General features: G+C 42.3%; 1 protein-coding gene across 1 annotated transcript; it reads left to right on the top strand.

Moving 5' to 3' along the window:
- The first annotated feature begins 8,253 nt into the window (after window positions 1-8,253).
- LOC134405752 (vomeronasal type-2 receptor 26-like) lies at window positions 8,254-19,744 on the top strand. The gene is made up of 6 exons (XM_063137005.1): window positions 8,254-8,471; window positions 10,918-11,089; window positions 14,344-15,207; window positions 15,834-16,061; window positions 17,760-17,886; window positions 18,843-19,744. Exons 1-6 carry the CDS (start codon window positions 8,254-8,256, stop codon window positions 19,742-19,744), a joined length of 2,511 nt encoding a protein of 836 aa, XP_062993075.1.
- The last annotated feature ends 1,867 nt before the right edge of the window (window positions 19,745-21,611 follow it).

Raw genomic sequence — 21,611 nt, forward strand, 5'->3', positions numbered from 1 at the left:
TCCGGATCCGGATCGGAGCTCCGTTTCCCCCCCCCATAGGGTTGTATTGAAAGCTAAAAAAGTATACAACTTTTTTTCTGTTCAAGTTAGAAACCTCATGTTTGGCACCATGACACCACATGGACGTATACACATGCATGCCAAGTTTCAAGGGAATCCCATCATCCCCTGATTTTTGGGGAATTTATGAAAATCGGGCACCCCATTCACACCCCTTTCCATAGCTCCGTCAATTTGCACGTTAAAAACCTCAAACTCACCACCATGACAGCTTATCCAGGGACACACATGCACGCCTAGACTCAAGGCAGTCCCATCATCCCCTGATTTTTGGCGGGGCTCTAACCTCTAACGCACCACCCATAACCCTAATTCACACCCCTTTCGATAGCTCCGTCAATTTGCACGTTAGAAACCTCAAACTCGGCACCATGAAAGCTAATCCATGTGTCCAAATGGACGCCCAGACTCAAGGCAATCCCATCATCCCCTGATTTTTGGCGTGGCTTAACTCACCCCAAATTGTCCCATTCTACAACTATGTCAATTTGCATGTTAGAAACCTCAAACTTGGCACCATGATAGCTTATCCACGTGTCCACATGGATGCCAAGTTTCAAGGCAATCCCATCATCTCCTGATTTTTGGGGAATTTATGAAAATCGGGCACCCCATTCACACCCCTTTCCATAGCTCTGTCATTTTGCATGTTAGAAACCTCAAACTCGGCACCATGAAAGCTAATCCATGTGTCCACATGGACGCCCAGACTCAAGGCAATCCCATCATCCCCTGATTTTTGGCGCGGCTTAAACTTTTTAACTCACCCCAAATCAAGTCCCATTCTACAACTGCGTCAATTTGCATGTCAGAAACCTATCCTTTGGTCCCATGACAGCTTACCCATGTGTCCCCATGGATGCCAAGTTTCAAGCCAATCCCATCATCCCCTGATGTTAGGGGAAGTTTTGAAAATCGGACACTCCAGTATGTCAGGGATTTTAAAGTTGCAATGCAGACAGCTCAATGGGGCCAGTTGAAAGGAAATCCCAACATGCCATGAGATAACCCTAAATCTTCTTGCACACTTGAAAAATGGATTTTTGAACTTGATAAAGTCTAAGTGAGCACAGGAAGGACTTCTCCCCTGAGTCAAAGCAAGACACATACACCATCCCTGCGAGGCGGGAAGGGGAGAAGGGAGGGAAGGCAGGCAGGCAGGCAGCATGCATTGTAGTGCCGCAAGGATGGCTTGAGCACTAACGCATAGCAAACCAACCCGTAAGCGGGTGCAAGGAGCAAGTGAGGCAAAGATGGCTGGTTGTTTCTTTCTAAGCCAGCAGTTACGCATTGAGGGGCACAGAGGAGGATGACTGGGAGCAAGCGTGCCGGAGGGTGCTGGGTACGAACCGCAAAGCCCATCTCCCAGGCACCAGGCGGGCAGAGAGGCAGGCAGAGCAGGCGAGGAGTCAGTCCTGGCAGATGCCCCACCACAGCACCACCCCAGGGGAGGCAGGCAGGCAGGCAGGCAGCGGGCATTTCTGGGGGCACAAGGAAGTGAGGCCAGGATGGCTGGTTTCTAAGCCAGCACTGCAGTTAGTCACGCATTGCAAACGCAAACCATCCCAGCGAGTCGGTCACCGAGGAGGACAGGCTAGCAGAGGGGCAGGCAGAGTGACATGTCATAGATCTAGTATTGGGGAGGAGTCAGTCCTGGCAGATGCCTCACCACAGTAGCACCCTGGGTGGGCATTGGAAAACGCCATCTTGTGGGTCCATACTTCCCCCACCCCATGTCCTGCAGGGTTGCCTGCCTAACCCTTGTGGGAATGGGAGATGGAGAGCTTAGAGTGGCAGTGCCAGCAGCAGCCTTCGGCTTTCCCCTGGAACCAGTCGCCTTGCCCGCCTCTTTCCCCAGCAAGATTGACTGGTGCTGCCTCTGAAGATGCATCTTCATGCTTCTGGTTCCATAATGCCCTGTAGATGAACCCCTGCTTAGGGTGAGTTTGCAGTGGCGACAGACAGCAAAGCGGGGATCCGCTCCCAACTCAAAGTGGTCCCACACTATACTTGTCTTTCGCTTCCGTGGTGACACCACCAATTGCCCGCCTGAGCTCTCTGGTGTTGCCACAGAAACAGGGGCTGCAGCGGAAGAGGTGTGGGATGAGACTGGGGAGAGAGCCTCGGCCTGCTGCTGCTCCTCCTCAGCACCCACCACCTCCTCCGCCTCCTCCTGCCCCTCCACTGTGCTGAGAAGAACCTCATCTAGGAGGTCTGGAGACAGGTCCATCAGCGGGCTCGTGGGCTCAAACGATAATGAAGGAGTTGGGGATACTCCTCCTCCTCTTCTAATGGCACTGCTGCCACATGCCTCTTGCAAAGGGGCACTTTTCCCATTCCCACCCTCAAAAAGAGAACGCCGGGCACAAGTTGCAGAAGAGAGTGGCTCTGCTTGCTGCTTCTCCTGCTTCTGTTGCGGAGCAGCCAGCCAAGGAGTTGCCCGTTTGATTTTCACAGCAGGAGAGGCAGCCTGCTGCTTACTGCTGGTAGCCTGACCCTTGCTGCTTTCAGCACGCCCTGCCACAGACATGCGCCTGCTCCCTCTTCTCATGATGATATTACTAATAATATGTATAAGAATATACTAATATACTACTACTAATATGTATAAGAATAAAATATTAATACTAATAATAATATGTATAAGAATATACTAATATACTATTACTAATATGTATAAGAATAAAATATTAATACTAATAATATGTATAAGAATATATACTACTACTAATATGTATAAGAATAAAATATTAATACTAATAATAATATGTATAAGAATATATGTATAAGAATATAAGAATATGTATAAGAAAATTACTGTATGTAGGGAAATGGGACAAGAAGTGTGTGTATGCTTTGCCCAAACAGGATTTGAAATGCTCAATCTGTGGCTGTTGCACTTCACAAACAGTGCACTGCACACACAGCACACTCACACAATACCACAGTCACACACAGAGTCCAAGTAACAGAGAGAAGAAATAGAGAATAATTTTTTTTTTGTATTTTTTTGTATTTTTTGGTATATAGAAGGAAGGAAGATGAAACACAGTCAGGCTTTAAGAGAGGGGAGGGTGGGGACAACCAACCAACCAACCAAACACACACTCCAAAATTTAAAAATAAAGTTTATATTAAATCAAAGTAAGGGAAAAACACAGAGCAAACTAAGCTAAAAGTCAGAAAGAAGCAAACAAACACACACACACGTGCCAAGCTAAATCCTAATCTATCTCCAAACACAGTAGCAGCAACTAACTAAAAGGAGCTCCTCTCCCCATGAACATCAAACCCACAAGACGCTGAGAGCTCAAAGCTCTGAGGGTGCCTCTGCCTTAGTCCCCCCCTCGAACGCTGGGATTGGAGGATGCTTCATGAGGTGATCAATTCTCATCAGGATTGGGAGTTGAATGTGCCTGTCATCGCTTCAAAAAAAAACAACAACCCCAAACCGCCGGTTTACCGCGCTGTCCCTGTTTGTTGACCCGATTTTTTAAAAAATATAGCACGTGAACCACAGCATGCAGAGAGCTGAGGGTAGTCTCAAAATGACCCCATCCACGAGTCTCTAAGCACAAGAATTTTCAGAAAGATAGCATCAAAAACAACACAGTTATCCCCCTTTCTTTTTCGCAATGCAATCCTATGGGCAAAATGTTTCAAGATGGCGATCGGAGCGGTCCGCCTGAAAGAGGAGCTCCAAAAAATGGGCGCTTCTCTTCACCTTGCTTCTAGGGGTCCGCGGTCCGCTTCTACTCCGCCTCTAGGCAAGGCGGAGCAGGCCAATTCGCTCCTGCTTCTGCTCTTCTAATCGGAGCGGAGCACATGCCTAGTAGCCATGTGTCTGCTTTTAAAAGGGACAGTTCTGTATTTGATGGGCCTACCAGTGGAGTTTCCTCTTTTTTGAAGGCTTCTCCTGTTGGGAATCTCAACGTAGCAGAGTTTAGAAAGACTTTGTTCAAAGAAGTACTCACACCAGAGTTTCTCACTTCAGTACAGAACTTTACTGAGGTATAAAACAGCATTCTCCAGTACATTCAGTTTCTTCATACACAATACAGCATATCATGACATGTACATCTCCGAGTTCAGACATGATTAAAATTACAACTCTTTATATACACTTTCATATCTACATGACTCATGCAATTGTCCAATTATTCAATTAGCAGAATCTTCACTTCTTATCTGTAACCTTTCCAGATTCTTCATGAGTCACCAGCACCTGTCATGGCTTTATGCCAAGTCCAAGTCCACTAGGGCTGTAACTAATCTGTGGATAAATTTTGGACCTCAACATCTCCTATTTGAAGAGCTGTTCAGTCCTGTCCTGTTTTAAATATAAAAAGAACATAAAAGGAGTGATAGAAGGGGTCTTGAAGTTGGCCATCAACTCCTGGTTTTCTTGGATTCATCCAGGCTTTTGCCCCTTCCTGGGATGTCCAAGTTTTTTGTTTATACACACACACACACACACACACACACACACACACCAGGTTTCCGACAGCCCAGCATTGCCGGATATCTCATGTCTTATGAGACTTCAGGGATAAGGTGTTTGGCATCTTGTGAGACATTTGTATGAATGCAGAACTTGGTGAAATTCCTTCTTCATCCTAACAGTTAAAGCGGCAGGAGCACTATCTAGTGTGACCCAATACAAAAGAGTGCAGGGCTCCTGCCGCTTTAACTGTTAGGATGAAAAGAAAATTTCACCAGATGCTGCATGCAGACTAATGGCGCCTGTTAAAATTCCCTTTTCTATACAACTGTTAAAGATTCAAGAGCCGTGTCCTCCTTTCCATATGGTCACCCTATGAGTGAAGTTAATTTCAGATACATTGAATATCTCACTTGTTCTTTATTTCAGTGATTTTAACATTAAGATATGACATAGGACAGGTTTGTCTTAATTGTGAGCTGTAGAATCAGACATGTGACCAAGTCTATATTGGGATGGACATGCCCTCTTGGGGCACAGCCATTTTGGGGTGTATTCCTCTTTGGTTTCCAAAATATGCTCAACTTACATCAACACTGCCCAAACTAGGCAAGCGTACAGATCACTTGGCTACAGTGTCCCATACAATGATGAGATGTAATATATTTCTGTTTTTGTTTTTTTAAAATTTTATTTATTTTTATTTTAACACACAAAATAAACATCTTACAAAAAAGAAACAACAACACAACATACTACATACATTTTGAATAAATGTTGATTACATATATATTGAGTAGATATTAACTATAACCTATCCTATCATTACAAATATAATCATTCTTAACATATAAGTGCACCCTCCACCTCGGGATCTATTCCTGCTTCCAAAATCTCATATTTTCTTCCGCTGGCAGTTACATATACATTTCTGTTTAAATTATAATGATTATTTCTAAATTCACATTGAAAGATATAAATTAACATATTCAAATAGTTTGCAAATTGTGACTCTTTTGTCCTCATTTTTGAGATAAAATTCTTCTTGTTTTCTGATTTATGTAAGAAAAAATCAGAAAAATCATTTTCTGCAATGATTGCAGTAAAGCATGCATTGAATGCGAGCTCAGGGATACTAATCTGAAGCATGAAGCATGTTTTTCTGGATCCATCTAGAAAGCCACTGGAGCTTTGGCCAGGTGAATCCATGATAGCAATTTTGTTAATTTCTCCAAAGTTCTGAGGCTCCTTGGGACAATAAGCCAGTGTGGTGTAGTGGTTAGAGTGTTGGACGGGGAAGTTAGGAAATCTGAGTTCTAGTCCCCACTCGGCCATGGAAGCCCACTGGGTAACCTTGCACAAGTCACAGTGTGCAGACGACACAGGGGATCCCGGGGGGAGGCCAGGCTAAACCCTCCCTTGATCCGGGACAACCGGATCCGCTTGTGGCCAGATTTTTCCACAGCCCCGGGCTGAGCCCAGGGCTGTGGAAGGTCTAGCTCATTCCGTGGCTTTTCCCGTGAGTAGCCGGGAGAAGCTGTGCCCATCAGGCTGGGGGGGAGAAGTCACAGACGGGGGGCAGAGGGGGCATCAGACATTGCGAGCAGGCGAGTGAGTGGGGGTGTGTGGACAGGTGAGCGGGTGTGTGTGGACATGGCAAGTGGGGGATGGACAGGTGAGCGGGGTTTTGTGGATGTGGTGAGTAGGGGGGTGGACAGGTGAGCGGGGGGCTAGCGGGGGCATCATACATTGTGTGAGGGGGAATTGGGGGCAGGGGGGAACCCTTTTTTTTTTTTTTAAAAAAAAGACTTACCTTATCGTTGGTGCACTCCTGCGCACATGGCCCCTTTAAGTTTTTTTTTTTTTATGGCCGACGCGACGGGGCTTTCCCCTACCCCGTCACATCTCACGTGTAGAAAGGGGTGACGGCCCACGCTAGCTGCAGTGCGGCCTCGCTCCTTCTCACCGGATTAACAGGTAAGTCCAGCAAGGCCCACAGACGCTCAGCCAAACCTGCCTCACAGGGTTGTTGTTGTGAGGATAAATGGAGAGGAGGAGGATTATGTATGTTGCTTTAGGTTCCTTAAGGAGGAAGAAAGGTGGGATATAAATATAATAAATAAATAAATAAAATGGGTGGTGAATCCAGAATGAGTATTGCTTGCTTATTTCTTGCTTTATTTTGCTTTCAGAGCATTACCATCAAAGTAAGTGCAGCAACACCACTAGTACGCTTTGTTGAGATAGACAGATTTCGTGATGGGCTCCTTCAGTGCAACCACAGAAATGCCACTGAGCTCCATCCTCCCAACAGGCAAATATATGTGTCTCCTTCCCACTTCCATTTCCAAAATGAATCACCCATGTTTCTGTCTCTCTCTCCCCCACCCCATTTTAAAATAATAGTTTCAGCTATATTAAAATGTTTCAAGGATTCAAGGACTCGCTACAGAAGAAACAACTTCGTATACATCAGAATGTATTGATTTATCATTTCAAAACATAATAAAGGCCACCCCATTTCTTTAACTTATCAGTACTTTTGGTTTCTGTTTACTCAGATATAGCTGGAAATCCCACACTGCATTTAATACAGATTATTTTAGTATGCAATCCTATGAATAACAAACCTAGGGTGACCATATGAAAAGGAGGACAGGTCTCCTGTATCTTTAACAGTTGCATAGAAAAGGGAATTTCATCAGGTATCATTTGTATATATGGAGAACCTGGTGAAATTCCCTCTTCATCACCACAGTTAAAGCTGCAGGAGCTATACTAGAGTGACCAGATTTAAAAGAGGGCAGGGCACCTGCAGTTTTAACTGGTGTGAAGAAGAGGGAATTTCACCAGGTTCTTCATATATACAAATGACACCTGCTGAAATTCCCTTTTCAATACAACTTTGAAAGATACAGGAGCCCTGTCCTCCTTTTCATATGGTCACTCTAATAAACCCCCACTGAACACAGGTGCCTTTACATTTTGAGTACATAAAAACAGCTAGAAAAGACCAAGGGTCCATTTATTTATTTATTTATTTATTTATTTCATTTCTATAGTGCCCAATAGCCGGAGCTCTCTAGTCAAGCATTTTGTTCACACAGTGGCTGACTAGCTGCTTGTGGCAAACCCAGAAGTAGGACATGACACCTTCTGTTTAGCAAGAATTGGCAACAACTTGTTTCATGACTTCAGATAGGGAAAGTGGGGTTATATTTAAAAACTTCACTGAGATACTGGCAAATGATGAGACTCTCTACAAATAAAGACTTTGTAAACTCATTCTGGTCTATTTTTGAAGATTTCTCTCTCCCCCCCCCTTCTGGAGCTTTTTTTTCTTTCTTTTTCTTTGGGGAACCTCTGGACCAGTTAAGTTTTCTGTTGAGTTTTTGATAAACATGCTTTCTTCTGAAATATGACAAAGAAGAAACACTCTGAATATTATCTTCCCCGTAATTATCAAATTAAAAATGATTATCCATGCTTATTTTCCAAATCCCTAGGGAAATAACAAGGACATTAGAGACAAAACTATGAACCAAGAATGAAGAATCCTGTTAATATCCCCTGGGCCATTCAGAGCCGGGCTAGAGACAGAGAGGACTTCATCCTTTTGATCAATTATATATTACACCATACAGTCCATGCTTCAAATCAGCTGAGTGAGTCATGCTATGCTATTGATGGATACTGAAATGACAATGTGGAATCAGCTCAGTTACTAAACAGAAGGAACTTTGTCATGCAAGATGGTGCGATTCATGGTGTCATTATTAGTGTTTCTGCCTGGGGTGGTGTGCAAGGTCACTATTGTTAAATGCAATATCCGTGATCCTCTTCCAATTCTTCACAAGTATTATCAGTCTGGAGACCTCAGCATTGGTGGCATTATTTCTCAAGTCCACAGGTTTTCCAATTCAATCCCCTTTGATAAATATCCCTCTTATGAACTTGTTGATGATCATGTGTAAGTTGTTTGTTTCCTTGAATATTTATACCCTGTCTTTCAATCCAAATATATTCAAGGTGGCTTAAAACAGCCTATAATAAATTCCCACCCTAAAAAATATCAGGATGTTTTGATCTATGTCTGCTCCAAGATTCCAGTATTCTTTCTCAATGCTGATGTATGGTGAGGGGTGGGGGTTTGATTAAAATGAGGCCCAAGCCCCTTTATACCAATTATTATCTAATCAGTTCTAATTATAGACACTACAGAAGTTACAAATGGATCCAGATAAAGTTAGGCAGGGTCTGCACTACTGCTTTATAACAGTATTGAAGTGCACTGACAACTGTTGGGGCCCAGGACACATTCCATATACCATTTTCAAACTGCTTTCAATGTGTCATATCCTGCTTGGTGTAGATCTACTTGAAGTTGCAATTCATTTCTTCCAAAATCTATGGGATTTGTTGTTTTCCACTGATTTCTATGGGACCAAAATGAAACTAACTTACCTGGGATCCAGCCTAATGTTTTGAAGCTGGTTGAGGATGAAGCTGGCAGGAAAAGAAACTAAGGTCCTTATGTTAACCTTACACAGAATTAAGCCCTATGATTCTGGGAAATGGGATGATAGGCTGGAACTGCAACTGTTATAAATGATAGTCGATTAAAAACCCCCACACATTTTGGTTTAACATGTTGTCTTATTCACCCAAGCTCCAAACTACTGGGACGTTTTGGCTGTTTAGTGTCAAACATTATCTGAGCTAGATCTTCACTACTCCTTTTTAGATGTATTGAAGTGTACTGATAACTGTTGGGACACAATCCACATTCCATATTCTGCTTTCATGGTGTAATTTCCTGCTTTTTATTCCACATCCGTAACATTTTGACACAAGGTGTAGATCTGGCCTTAGTCAATATGCTGTGGTTAGTTCCAGATCCACCACCTCCTTGGACCTGAATGGTTGCCAGTAACAGAGTGGTGGACAAAAGTCCTAGGTTGGTCTGTTTTCTGAAAGAAACATATAGCAACTGAAGCTATCATGGAACTGTAGCTACCATTCCAGGTTACAGGTATGCACTTGTCAATCAATACTATCCATATAGAATTATAATGTTTGATATTGTTGGAAGGGACCTTTACAGTCCAACTCCATGTCACAGGTAAAGCACTGTAAAACGTATTTCCTTTTAGCTAATTGATGGTGCAGTGCTCTATCGATTTAAGAAACATGACATCTTTGCTGGTCCCAGGCACTCCATTCCATCTGGATTTGAGTCTCAAAGACCAAGAGAATGTGTTAGTGCCTGGCATATAAGATGTAAGCAAACACCATTTGTGACATTGCACAACATCAGTACTGATCATGGGGCACATCGACTAAAGGATCAGCTTTAGCTTTCAATTTCTTGGCTTTGTGGAGCTTGAGTGAACATGACTCTGGTCTTAAATAAGTATCTCCTATTTCTTCTTCTTCTTCTTCTTCTTCTTCTTCTTCTTCTTCTTCTTCTTCTTCTTCTTCTTCTAATATTTATTAAACCTGCATTGAGCTGAAATGTAACAGATGTCATATTCTGAAGGAAATGGACTGTAACGCAACATGTAACATGGGTTATCTGCGGAAGCACCTTCTCCCATATTGATCTACCTGTTCACAAGGGGCTCATCCACACCAAGCAGGATATTCCACTATGAAAGCAGTATATAAAAGGCAGAAGCCACACTACTGCTTTATAGTGGTATTGAAGTACAGTCACAACTGATGGGGCCCATTGACACATACCATAGACCACTTTTATACCACTTTCATAGTGTTATATCCTACTTGGTGTAGATGTGTCATGGGCTCCAAACATTGTCAGTGCACTTCAATACTGCTATAAGGCAGCAGTGTGGCTCCTGCCTTTTATATACCGCTTTCATAGTGGAATATCCTGCTTGGTGTAGATGAGCCCTGAGATCTACAGATCAGGGCCTCCTGATTATCTTGTCACTGTGGCCTACACGGGTACATCTGAAAGCTAGTAGTTGGGTCGGTGTTCTGTTGTGGCACCCTGACTTTGGAATTGTCTCCCCTCTGCAGTGTGATAGGCACCATTCTTGATTGTGTTTATGTGTCTGTTGAAAATGTATCTGTATACTGAACATTTGCAGGTTGTAATACATTAGCTCGGTATTACTTCTTTATTGTTTCCATGTGTTTTTTCATTATTGTTTGAATACATTTTGAAGACAAATCTATGATTTGATCATGAAAGACAATATATAAATATTGTTGTAATAATAATAATAATAATAATAATAATAATAATAATAATAATAATAATAATAATTTTGTTGCAGGTTTGTGACTCACAACTACCAGCACATTCTGGCTTTGACATTTGCTGTAAATGAGATCAATGAAAATAACCAGATCTTACCCAATATCACATTGGGCTTCCACATCTTTAATAGCAATTTCAGTCCAGGATGGACCTATCTAGCCTCAATGGAACTTCTCTCCACACAAGGCGGAGTCATCCCTAACTACAATTGTGGCTTTCAGAGCCATCCAGTTGCAGCTATTGGGGGACCTGACATCTGTCTCCACATGTCAACCATACTGAGCATCTACAAAATTCCACAGGTAAGAAGTGCGCATGGAACATGGTAATTTAATAAGCTATTTCACACTGCTTTCATAATTCCTTTGCATCCTGTGATACGATATTGTTGTTGGGAGTTTGAAAATGGTGTCACGGTTGTATGATTTGATTCATTTATTGCATTTCATTTCTATACCTCCCAATAGCTGCAGCATATCAATATAAATATACAAAATTTAAAACTATTTAGACAACTAAAAACAGTTTGAATACTAGACTTGTTTAGATGGTTGGCATCTGTGCCCCATCATATTGCCATTAAATGCCTGGGAGTAGAGGACAGTCTTAACCTGGCACTGAAAAGATGATAGTGCTGGTGCTAGGTAGGCCTGAGTGGGGAGCTCATTCCAGAGTCAGGGAGCCACTACTGAAAAGGCCCTCTCCCTTGTTGCCAGCTTCTGAGCTTCTCTTGGAAGAGGCACTCAGAGGGACCCCCCAGGTGTTGATTGTAGTGTCCGGGTACATTCAGGTCAGGAGAGGCATTCCATCAGGTATTGCGGTCTCAATCCAAGTAAGGCTTTATAGGTTAAAACCAGCATAGAGGCAGCCAATGCAAATGGCCCAGAATTGCTTTTATGTGCTCGGACCTTCTGGTCCCAGTTATTAATCTGACTGCCGCATTTTCAAGCTTCAAGGGAAAATCCTGAGTAGGGAAAATCATCTGTATGGCTTATGGAAAAAAAAGTTCCATTTATCCATGCATATAATCATGGACATAGCAATGGAGAGAGCCTGCATGTTTTCTCAGGTCTTAGTTAGACCTGTTACATAGGGTGACCAACTGTCAGGATTTCCCCGGATTTGTCCTGGTTTTTGTTCTTTCCATGGTGTCAGGGGGGATTTTCTATCATTTTCAATAATGTCCTGGAATGACACACCTTCCCCTTTAAGGCTGTCATTAGCATGGCAGGAGGGAATGACATGCTTTCTTGAGGCACATCATTCCCCCACCCCGAGCTCCAATTGAGGTCTTAAAGGGGAAAGTAGGTCATTCGTGGACATTATAGAAAAGGCCCCAATTGGAGTGGATGGTGGTGGTGCAGAATGAAATCCTTTCCCCTCCTCCACTCCAATTTGGTTCTTTAAGGTGGCGGGGGAATAACGTACTTTCTGCAGGACTCAGAAAGCTGTTCCCCCCCCCACACACTAGGTGTCCTCTTTTTTGGTTTTCCAAATATGGTCACCTAGTACTATGACTGTTGTGGTTGTTTATTATGTTATAAAAAATAAAGAAATGGTTTTATATAAGTGAAAGTTCCTTTTTTAGTATTTAGTATATTATTATAGTAGTTGTGTGCTTTTGCTACTCATTGGTTGCTATCATTTACTTTTTGTGAACCGCCCAGAGAGCTTCAGCTGTTGGGCAGTATAAAAATGTAATAAATAAATAAATGTGACCGAGGCCACGCCCCCTTGGAGGCCGGACATGTTGAGTTGGCACCGCCTTGGGGGTGGGCATGTTGGGGTGGCCATGCCTCCTGAGGGCGGCCATTTTGTCCTCCTTTTTGGTTTCCAAAATATGGTCACCCTATGTTACACTATAAAATATGCCTAGAATGTGCCACTTTAAGCTGCAGGGAGGCATGTTTAAATCATACTTCACAAAAATAAAAAAATATCTGAAGGTGGAAGTTTTTTTGTTAGTTGAAAGATTTAGCTTAGAATTTTGATTGATATACTGATTGCACAGGGAAGTATCTCTCGCTGCCGCCCATACTGCAAAAATATTTCAAATTTCCATCCCTCCACCTTTATTACAAGAAGTGGTCCAGTCCTGGGGCTTTTCTGCACGTCGTACTGAGGACGCCTCTTCTTCGTCTCTTCCAAAGGTAAGCTAGACGATCGGTTTGGGGTCGCACTGGGGTCGCATAGAAGCGGCCTCAGTACGACGTGCGGAAAGGCCTCAGGAAAACTTTCTGCATCTGATAGCTGTTCCAGCATACAAGTGATAGGTGTCACCTATCTATGATGATGTAGATAGATAGATAGATAGATAGATAGATAGATAGTTAGTTATGGAAGATCTAGAGCTCATCTACACCAAGCAGTATATTCCATGATGAAAGTGGTATGAAAGCGGTATATAAAAGGCAGGAGCCACACTACTGCTTTATAGCGGTACTGAAGTGCACTGACAACTGTTGGGGCCCATTGACACATACCATATACTGCTTTCATACCACTTCCATAATGTTATATCCTGCTTGTTGTAGATGTATCATGGGCCCCAACAATTGTCAGTGCACTTCATAACCACTATAAAGCAGTCGTGTGGCTCCTGCCTTTTATATACCGCTTTCATACCACTTTCATAGTGGAATATCTTGCTTGGTGTAGATGAGAATTAATAAGTGCTAGTATTAACATTCAAATCCCTAAATGTCATGGGGCCAGTTTATCTGAAGGAACGCTTCCTCCCACATGTGCCTGTCTGGACCATAAAATCATCTTCAGGGGTCCTTCTCCATGAGCCCCTGCCAAAGGAAGTGAGGCAGGATGGAGGCCTTTTCTGCTTTGGCACCTCAGCTGTGGAATGAGCTCCCTAGAGGGGTTCGCCTGGCACCTCCGTTATACTCTTTCTGAAGCCAGGTGAAGATCTTTTTATTTTCCCAGTATTTTAACATTTTACCATCCTAGTCTTTTAGCTTGCTGTTTTAAATCTGTATTTTAAATCTCTGCATTGCTGCTCAGTTTTATTCTGGTTGTATTTTTATATTGCGGTTTACGTTTTATACATAGGTTGTATTCTATGATTTTGACTTTTTCAGACCGCCCAAAGAGCTTCGGCTATCGGGCGGTACAGAAATTCAGTAAATAAATAAATAAATAAAAATGAGATGGAGAGAGGGAGAGAGGGAGATTTTGGCTTTTGCCCTCATCAGTAACTATGACGTGAACTGGTGGTACTAAAGTGCACTGACAAGTGTTAAGGCCCATGTTGAAAAATGCATGTTTGGGGGGAAATACATAAATATACATGGTAATTTTCATGTGGTCAAAATTATAAATTATAAGCCTATAAGGAAATGGTATGGAACAATCTTAATGGTGGAAAAAAGGAGAACAGAACACATCTTGAGATCTCAGGACAATCATTACAGCTTGCAAAATCTCTCTCTCTCTCTCTCTCTCTCTCTCTCTCTCTCTCTCTCTCTCTCTCTCTCTCACACACACACACACACACACACACACACACGCTTTTTCCTTTATTTTCTTGTATCTTTTTTTTTATTAGCTCACATATGGATCTGCACCTGTCGTGAATAAAGAAGACCAAGCTGTTTTCTTCCAACCAATGTTTCCAAATGGGGACCATCAACACAGTGGCATTCTCCAGGTTCTACTGCATTTCAGGTGGACGTGGATTGGTGTTCTTTCTGTGAACGATGACAATGGGGAGAGGTTTGTACATGATGTGCTTCCCACATTTTCCCACCACGGTATCTGCTTTGACTTCATAGAAAGATTCCCAACAGTGAGTTTTTATATTGACTTCAGCAATATGATGGATGAATCACTCAAAATTTACAAAGTTGTCATGGCAAGCACAGCCACTGTCATGGTCTTATATGGTGAAATAGAGACTATGATGATTCTGAAAACATTTCTCCAGTTTTCAGAAGTGGAGGATATACCAAGGAAGACAAAAATTTGGATGATGACAGCCCAAATGGATTTCACATCTAGTTCCATAGATAGATACTGGAACATTGGCTTCCTTCATGGTGCTCTGTCATTTGCAGTTCACACAAAGGAGGTGTTGGGATTCTGGGAATTCCTTCAAACCAGGAATCCTTCCTCAGGAGAACAAGATGGTTTTATCAAGTTTTTCTGGGAGCAGGCATTTATATGTTTGTTCCCCAAATCTGAAATACATCCACAATCTGAGAAAACCTGCACTGGGGAGGAGAAGCTTGAGGCTCTTCCTGCTTCCGTTTTTGAGATGAGCATGACTGCCCACAGCTACAGCATATACAATGCCGCCTATGTTGTGGCACATGCTTTGCAGTCAATGCAGTTACACAAATCCAAGCAAGGATGGAAGGAGGCAACAGCTGCTGGAGGAAGGCAAAATCTACAGAATCAGGAACTGTGGCAGGTAATATTATAAACAAACATATGCAGGACATCTCACCATATTGGTGGTTGCAACATCAGTTCCTAGACCATGCAGAAAAGCTACCTGTATAAGCAGGTAGTGCTTTGTTGTGGTTGGCCAAGCATTGACAGATGCTTGACTACTGTGTGAACAGAGTGCTGGACTAGATGGACCCTTGGTCTGATCCAGCAGGGCTCTTTTTATGTTCTTATGTTCTTAATTGCACATGCTCTGCTTGTGAATAAAATGGGTGGATCCCCCCAATCTTCACTGTAGCTGGTCTGAAAAGAGACAGGATGGTTTTCCAAATTGTTTACGGCCTTTCTCACAAGTGGGCTTTGAACTGGGAAGCATCTTGTTTTTGTTTGGTTTGTTTCCTCCTTAGGTTTCATGTTCATTAGTTTAGAAGCTTCTGGAGAGGACCTTGTCTTGACTTCATAATGCTATTGTAAAATAAAGTCTTTTAAGTGCATTTCCTACAAAAGTCCTATTACTATTAAGGAATATTAACCTGAAGAAAGCTAATTAACAAGAGGCTCAAGATCTTGAGGATTATCATACTGTTGTTTACTTGACTCTTTTTATACATCGTTATAAAGTAATTTTCAACCTTCCTTCCAATATAGATCAACCATTTTCTGAGAAGGGTCTCTTTCAACAACAGTGCTGGGGAAAAGATTTTCTTTGATGAAAATGGGGAATTAGTAGCTGGATTTGATATTATCAACTGGGTCATGTTCCCAAACCAGTCCTTTCTTAGAGTCAAAGTTGGAGGGATTGATCCATGGGCTCCCCCAGACAATGTCTTCAGCATTCATGAGGATTCCATTACATGGCCCAGCATTTTTAACCAGGTCGGACTTGTGTACATGCATCTTCAGGTTCAAAGAGGTTTCACTATTCAGACACAGTTTCATCTCTTTTGGGCCAAACTGAATGCCAATGGGGATGTGTTTCTTAAGCATTATGCCACATGTATGGTGGGGGAGGGGTACTGATCCATTTATTCTGGGGATGGAAGAGAAAAGCTCCCCTTCCTATTGACTCTGGATTCCTCCATTGACTCTGGATTCCTCCATTGATCACAGGGGAAGGACACACATGACCCATGGGCTTTAAGTCCCCTGTCCCCCCATGTGGCACTGAGCCAGTCCTTCAAATTTAGAGGGAGGCCTTGTTTTATTATGTAATTGCATCCAGAGCCACTACAGACTGCCCAAAGTGTCAACATTAGTTTGAAAACAAATTAATCTTGTTACTTGTGGTGTTCTGTAGCACTTCCAGGGGTCATTTTATTTTTACTTTTATTTATCTTTTCATCCCACCCACCCCTTTTTTTGATAGCCATGGATGTTTGTGGCCTGTTGGCGGGGGGGGGGGGGGCAAGTTGCATGGTGGCAAAAATGTCCACCAGAACTCCAGATGTTGCTCTTCCATCTCTGGTCTATCATGTGCTTTGCTAGTCAGGGGCCATAGCTAGACAGGGTGAAATCCCGGAGCGATCCCCGGGATCATCCCTGTGCATCCACATGAAGCACAGGGGATCTTGGGATCAGGGAGGGATGATCCCTCCCTTACCACAGGATCTCGATCTCCCCTTTAGGCCTGGTTTTTCTGCTGCCTTGGGCTAAGCCTGAGACTGTGGATCATATGGCAGGGCACTGTGGGTTGACCTGGCTTCACGTGATTGCTCGCAAGGAGCCAGGAGCCACTGCACCCATCGGGGGTAGGGTGGGCGGAGCGGGGAAAATAATTTAAATTTTAAAAATCACTTACCTTTTGCGCATGAGTGTTCATGCACTGCTGGCCCTTTAATCCCCCCCCCCAAATATGTTGGGCACAATGCCTCTCCTTCTGAGATCATCGCACATTGCATGTAAACAGAGGAGGGATCTCGTGTTAAACACAATGCGAGATCTTCCTTCCTCCATTGCGGGCTAACAGGTAGGTCTAGCTAAGGACAGAGACAGGCAGAGCAGAAGGAGCAGCAGAGGCTTTTACAGCCTCCTGTTCCTTTGTTTTGCTATTTGGAGTTAGATGGGCCTCCTGAGCCCATCCAGCTCATTCACTTACCTGGAGGTAAACCTAGATCCACATCTTTCGATCTGCCTCCCTTCCCATAGGAAGGCCCCCTTTTCACTCAAAGTGGTTTCTGTGATGGCTGGACAGGAGGAAATTCCCACTTAGATTTATACTCCCAAGGTTATAGCTTCAGGAAACAAATTCCACTATTCTATGATCAGTAGGGCACTGCTCCAAGGATCATAGGACTGCTCTCTTTTCTTGTACTTTTAGTCTATCTGGAGAATTTTTTAAAGGTATGGTACAGATATTGGAAATAAACACATCCTTAAAGGACTCCAGTAATAGTAGAAGTCCCAATGGCCCATTGCAGACCAAGTCCTTTCTGGAAATGGTGGTGTTATATGATGCAATTTGAGCTATCAACATTTTTTTTTAAGGGTAGATCCTTCATCACAGTTCAAATACCTAAAATGTAAATGGGACGTATTAAAATATTTGAAATGTTCTTCTTGCTTATTTATGGACAGGCACAGCCCCTTTCTTTGTGTAATGACAATTGTTATGAAGGTTTTAGCAAGAAAAAAAAGGAAAGAGAGCCATTTTGCTGCTATGATTGCTTGGCATGTCCAGAAGGGAAGATTTCCAGCCAGAAGGGTAAGAGGTGTTTTGGGATATATATCTATATATCTATATCTATATCTATATCTATATCTATATCTATATCTATATCTATATCTACCTCTACCTCTATCTATCTATCTATCTATCTATCTATCTATCTATCATGAGCAACCATGTGCATTTCATGGTGCATAAACTCTCATATGTTGTGAACCGTTGAGAAATTTTATTATATTCAGTGGTTTATAAATGATACAAATAAATAAAGAATAAATATCCCACAAGTTTAAAAGATGGTTTACAATTCAGATGAAGTAGTGATTGTTCATGATACATTACAATCTGATGTAAAGCATGATATTGCACATTCTTATGTTTAGCACCTCCTTTGACTAAGAACAACAGCAAAAGTATGATGATATAGGCAGATAAGATGGAGCCAGAGATAACTCATAGTTTAAAATAACCAAGAATGGAATGTACAACAAGTGAAGGATTTGTACTTCCTTTGATCAGTAATTTCTCAAGATCATGGTTTCTCTTCAACTAAGAAGATTGTTGTTGTTACTACTTCATCAAAAAACAATATGACATGAAAACACAACTGGCACCAAGCATAAAATGACCTATTGGCGATGAACTTCATATACCAATACAGACATATAAAATTGTATGGCTAAATGTTTAACAGTCTAGAATTAGATAGGGAGTATTAATTAGGTCTTTCCATTGGGTTACATGTGCTTGAGAAGGTCTCAACCCCCATTTCAGAAGGATGTAAACTTGTACTTTATTATTTATTTATGTATTTATTTATTTATGTATTGCATTTGTATACCGCCCCATAGCTGAAGCTATCTGGGCAGTTCACATAAGATAACTTTAGTTTTCAGCTCCTTCCATCAGAGCTGTGTGACCCAAAGTGTTGATTAATATAATGCACTATACACCAGGCTGCTATGTATAGAAACCCAGGTTTTCTTTTTCAGACATGGATGACTGTTCTCAATGTCTAGAAGATCATTATCCAAACCACAGACAGGATACATGCATCCCAAAGGGCATAACTTTCTTGTCTTATGAAGAACCTTTGGGGATCGTTTTGGCCAGTTTTGCTCTTTTATTTTCTTTTATCACAGCTTTGGTGATTGGAATCTTCATTAAGCATCAAGAGACTCCCATAGTCAAAGCCAACAACCGGGATCTCACCTATGCTCTCCTCGTCTTTCTACTGCTATCCTTCCTTTGTGTTTTCCTATTTATTGGACGACCTGATACATTGATGTGTCTCCTTCGACAACCAGCTTTTGGCATCATCTTCTCAGTGGCTGTTTCTTGTGTGTTGGCCAAAACAGTCATTGTGGTTTTAGCTTTCATGGCCACCAAACCGGGCTCCAGAAAGAGGAAATGGGTGGGGAAAAGAACGGCCAGCTCCATTGTTCTTTCCTGCTCTGTTACTCAAACCATGATTTGTATTGTGTGGCTGGCAACCTCTTCCCCATTCCCAGATGTTGACATGCACTCAATGACTGATGAAATTATACTGGAATGTAATGAAGGATCAGTCACGATGTTCTACTGTGTTCTGGGCTTTATGGGTTTCCTGGCCATTGTCAGCTTCTCTGTGGCTTTCCTAGCCAGGAAGTTGCCAGACAGTTTTAATGAAGCCAAGTTTATTATTTTCAGCATGTTGGTCTTCTGCAGTGTGTGGTTGACCTTTGTCCCAACCTACCTCAGCACAAAAGGAAAATACATGGTGGCTGTGGAGATCTTCTCCATATTGGCCTCTAGTGCTGGCTTACTGGGATGTATCTTCCCCCCGAAATGCTATATCATTGTGGTGAAACCTGAGCTAAACAACAGGCAGCATCTAATGAAAGGGAAGTATTAAAATTTTGAAAAAATTGCTTTCAAGCACTCAAACTTTGCAGCCATCCCCAGGGACTCTTTTTCTCTGAAGGAGGACATTTGGTAATTGGCAACAGAGGCCGTAGCTAGACCTAAGGTTTGTCCGAGGATCATCCTGGGTTTGTCCCTGCCTGAGCGCTGGATGCCCTGTGTGGCACTTAGATGAACAGGTTTGACCCCAGGACAATCCTGGGATAAACCTTAGGTCTAGCTATGGCCAGAGTCTTCTGGGTTATGATGCTTCATTTATAGAATAATTTCCCCAAGGAAGATCTCTTAGTAATTGCAGTTATTTTTCTTTATTTGCCTGTGATTTTGCATGTCAATGACTTACAAGTTATTTTTATTATTCTGCTAAATGTTATGATTTGTTTGTACCTTCTGTCTTCTCAGGTTTCTAGCTTGATCTATTTTTTATTATAAAACCTATTTTTTTCTATTTTTAATTAACTTTTATTAACCACTTTGCCTTTCTGCTTGGAAAGGTGTGTTTGTAGAGTTAGTAAACCCTCATTTAGTATTTATGACAAGTTTGCATTTCCTGTCCAGTAACATTTGGTGCAGAGTAGGGCCTCATCTACACCAAGTAGGATATTCCACTATGAAAGTGTTATGAAAGTGGTATAAAAAGCAGGAGCCACACTACTGCTTTATAGCAATATTGAAGTGCACTGCCAACTGCTGGGGCCAATTGACACATACCATATATCGCTTTCATACCACTATATTCTGCTTGGTGTGGCTCCTGCCTTTTAAATACCACTTTAATACCACTTTCATGGTGCAATATCCTGCATGGTATAGATGAACCCTAGGAAAAGTGATTGCCTTGATCCTGAGATTTGCTGATTCCCACAGACAACAGTTTAAAACAAAATAGAAGTTTCTTACTAGGAAAAAGTAACATGAACCCACATAATTAATGCTTAATACAGAAATAGTTAAACTTACAACAAATCTGTATCAGAAGTTTTGTCCCTGCTTATTTCAAAGAAGAACACACATTCTTAGAGTCCAGATAAAAGGCTTTACCAAGTAAAACTTTATTTAATTCTCTAAGCAATATGCCATCCCTGTATCTAATAGCATCCTTTGTGTCTATGGGCTCATCAACACCAAGCAGGATATTCCACTATGAAAGTGGTATGAAAGCGGTATATAAAAGGCAGGAGCCACACTACTGCTGTATAGTGGTATTAAAGTGCACTGACAACTGTTGGGGCCCATTGACACATGCCATATACCACTTTCATACCACTTTCATAGTGTTATATCCTCCTTGGTGTAGATGTGTCAATGGGCCCCAACAGTTGTCTGCGCACTTCAATATCGCTATAAAGCAGTAATGAACCCTAGGAAAAGTGATTGCCTTGATCCTGAGATTTGCTGATTCTCACAGACAACAGTTTAAAACAAAATAGGCTACCGAGCGTTCACTGGGGCCTCAGGTAAGGTAAGCCAAGCCTCAGAAGAGGGTTGCGCAACCCAGCAAGCAGGAGTGGAGAGCAGCAGCAATGGGGCAAGAGCCCACCAAGTTGCACTTGGGCAGTTCGCCCACCCTTCGTTCCACCAACTCTGTCACCGGCCCAGATTCCAGCAGGGCATGAACCACTATGAAAAGCTCCACTGGATGATGCTGAGTCAATTTGTTGGTGGTGAAAAAAAGAACTCTCTTTTCCCCCACTGTGAAGAGAGGAACGTGAAACTGCAGTAAAAGTTTATCTGTGTATTCTGTTTCAAGAAGGGAAAGTCTGAATGGGTGAACAATAAAAGAAAAAATGTTTATTGTAAATATGGTGTGCTGGGAAATTGGCATTTATTGCCAAGTTTCTGTCTTTATATATGGGAAG

The sequence above is a fragment of the Elgaria multicarinata genome, chromosome 11 (assembly GCF_023053635.1).
Source record: "Elgaria multicarinata webbii isolate HBS135686 ecotype San Diego chromosome 11, rElgMul1.1.pri, whole genome shotgun sequence".
NCBI lineage: Eukaryota > Metazoa > Chordata > Lepidosauria > Squamata > Anguidae > Elgaria > Elgaria multicarinata.

Excerpts from the sequence above, each read along its gene's own strand:
- LOC134405752 (XM_063137005.1), top strand. The coding sequence starts at position 8,254 with ATGGTGCGATTCATGGTGTCATTATTAGTGTTTCTGCCTGGGGTGGTG. Across the intron at positions 16,062-17,759 it reads GGCCCAGCATTTTTAACCAG|GCACAGCCCCTTTCTTTGTG; the intron begins GTCGGACTTGTG and ends ATTTATGGACAG. Across the intron at positions 17,887-18,842 it reads GAAGATTTCCAGCCAGAAGG|ACATGGATGACTGTTCTCAA; the intron begins GTAAGAGGTGTT and ends TTTCTTTTTCAG.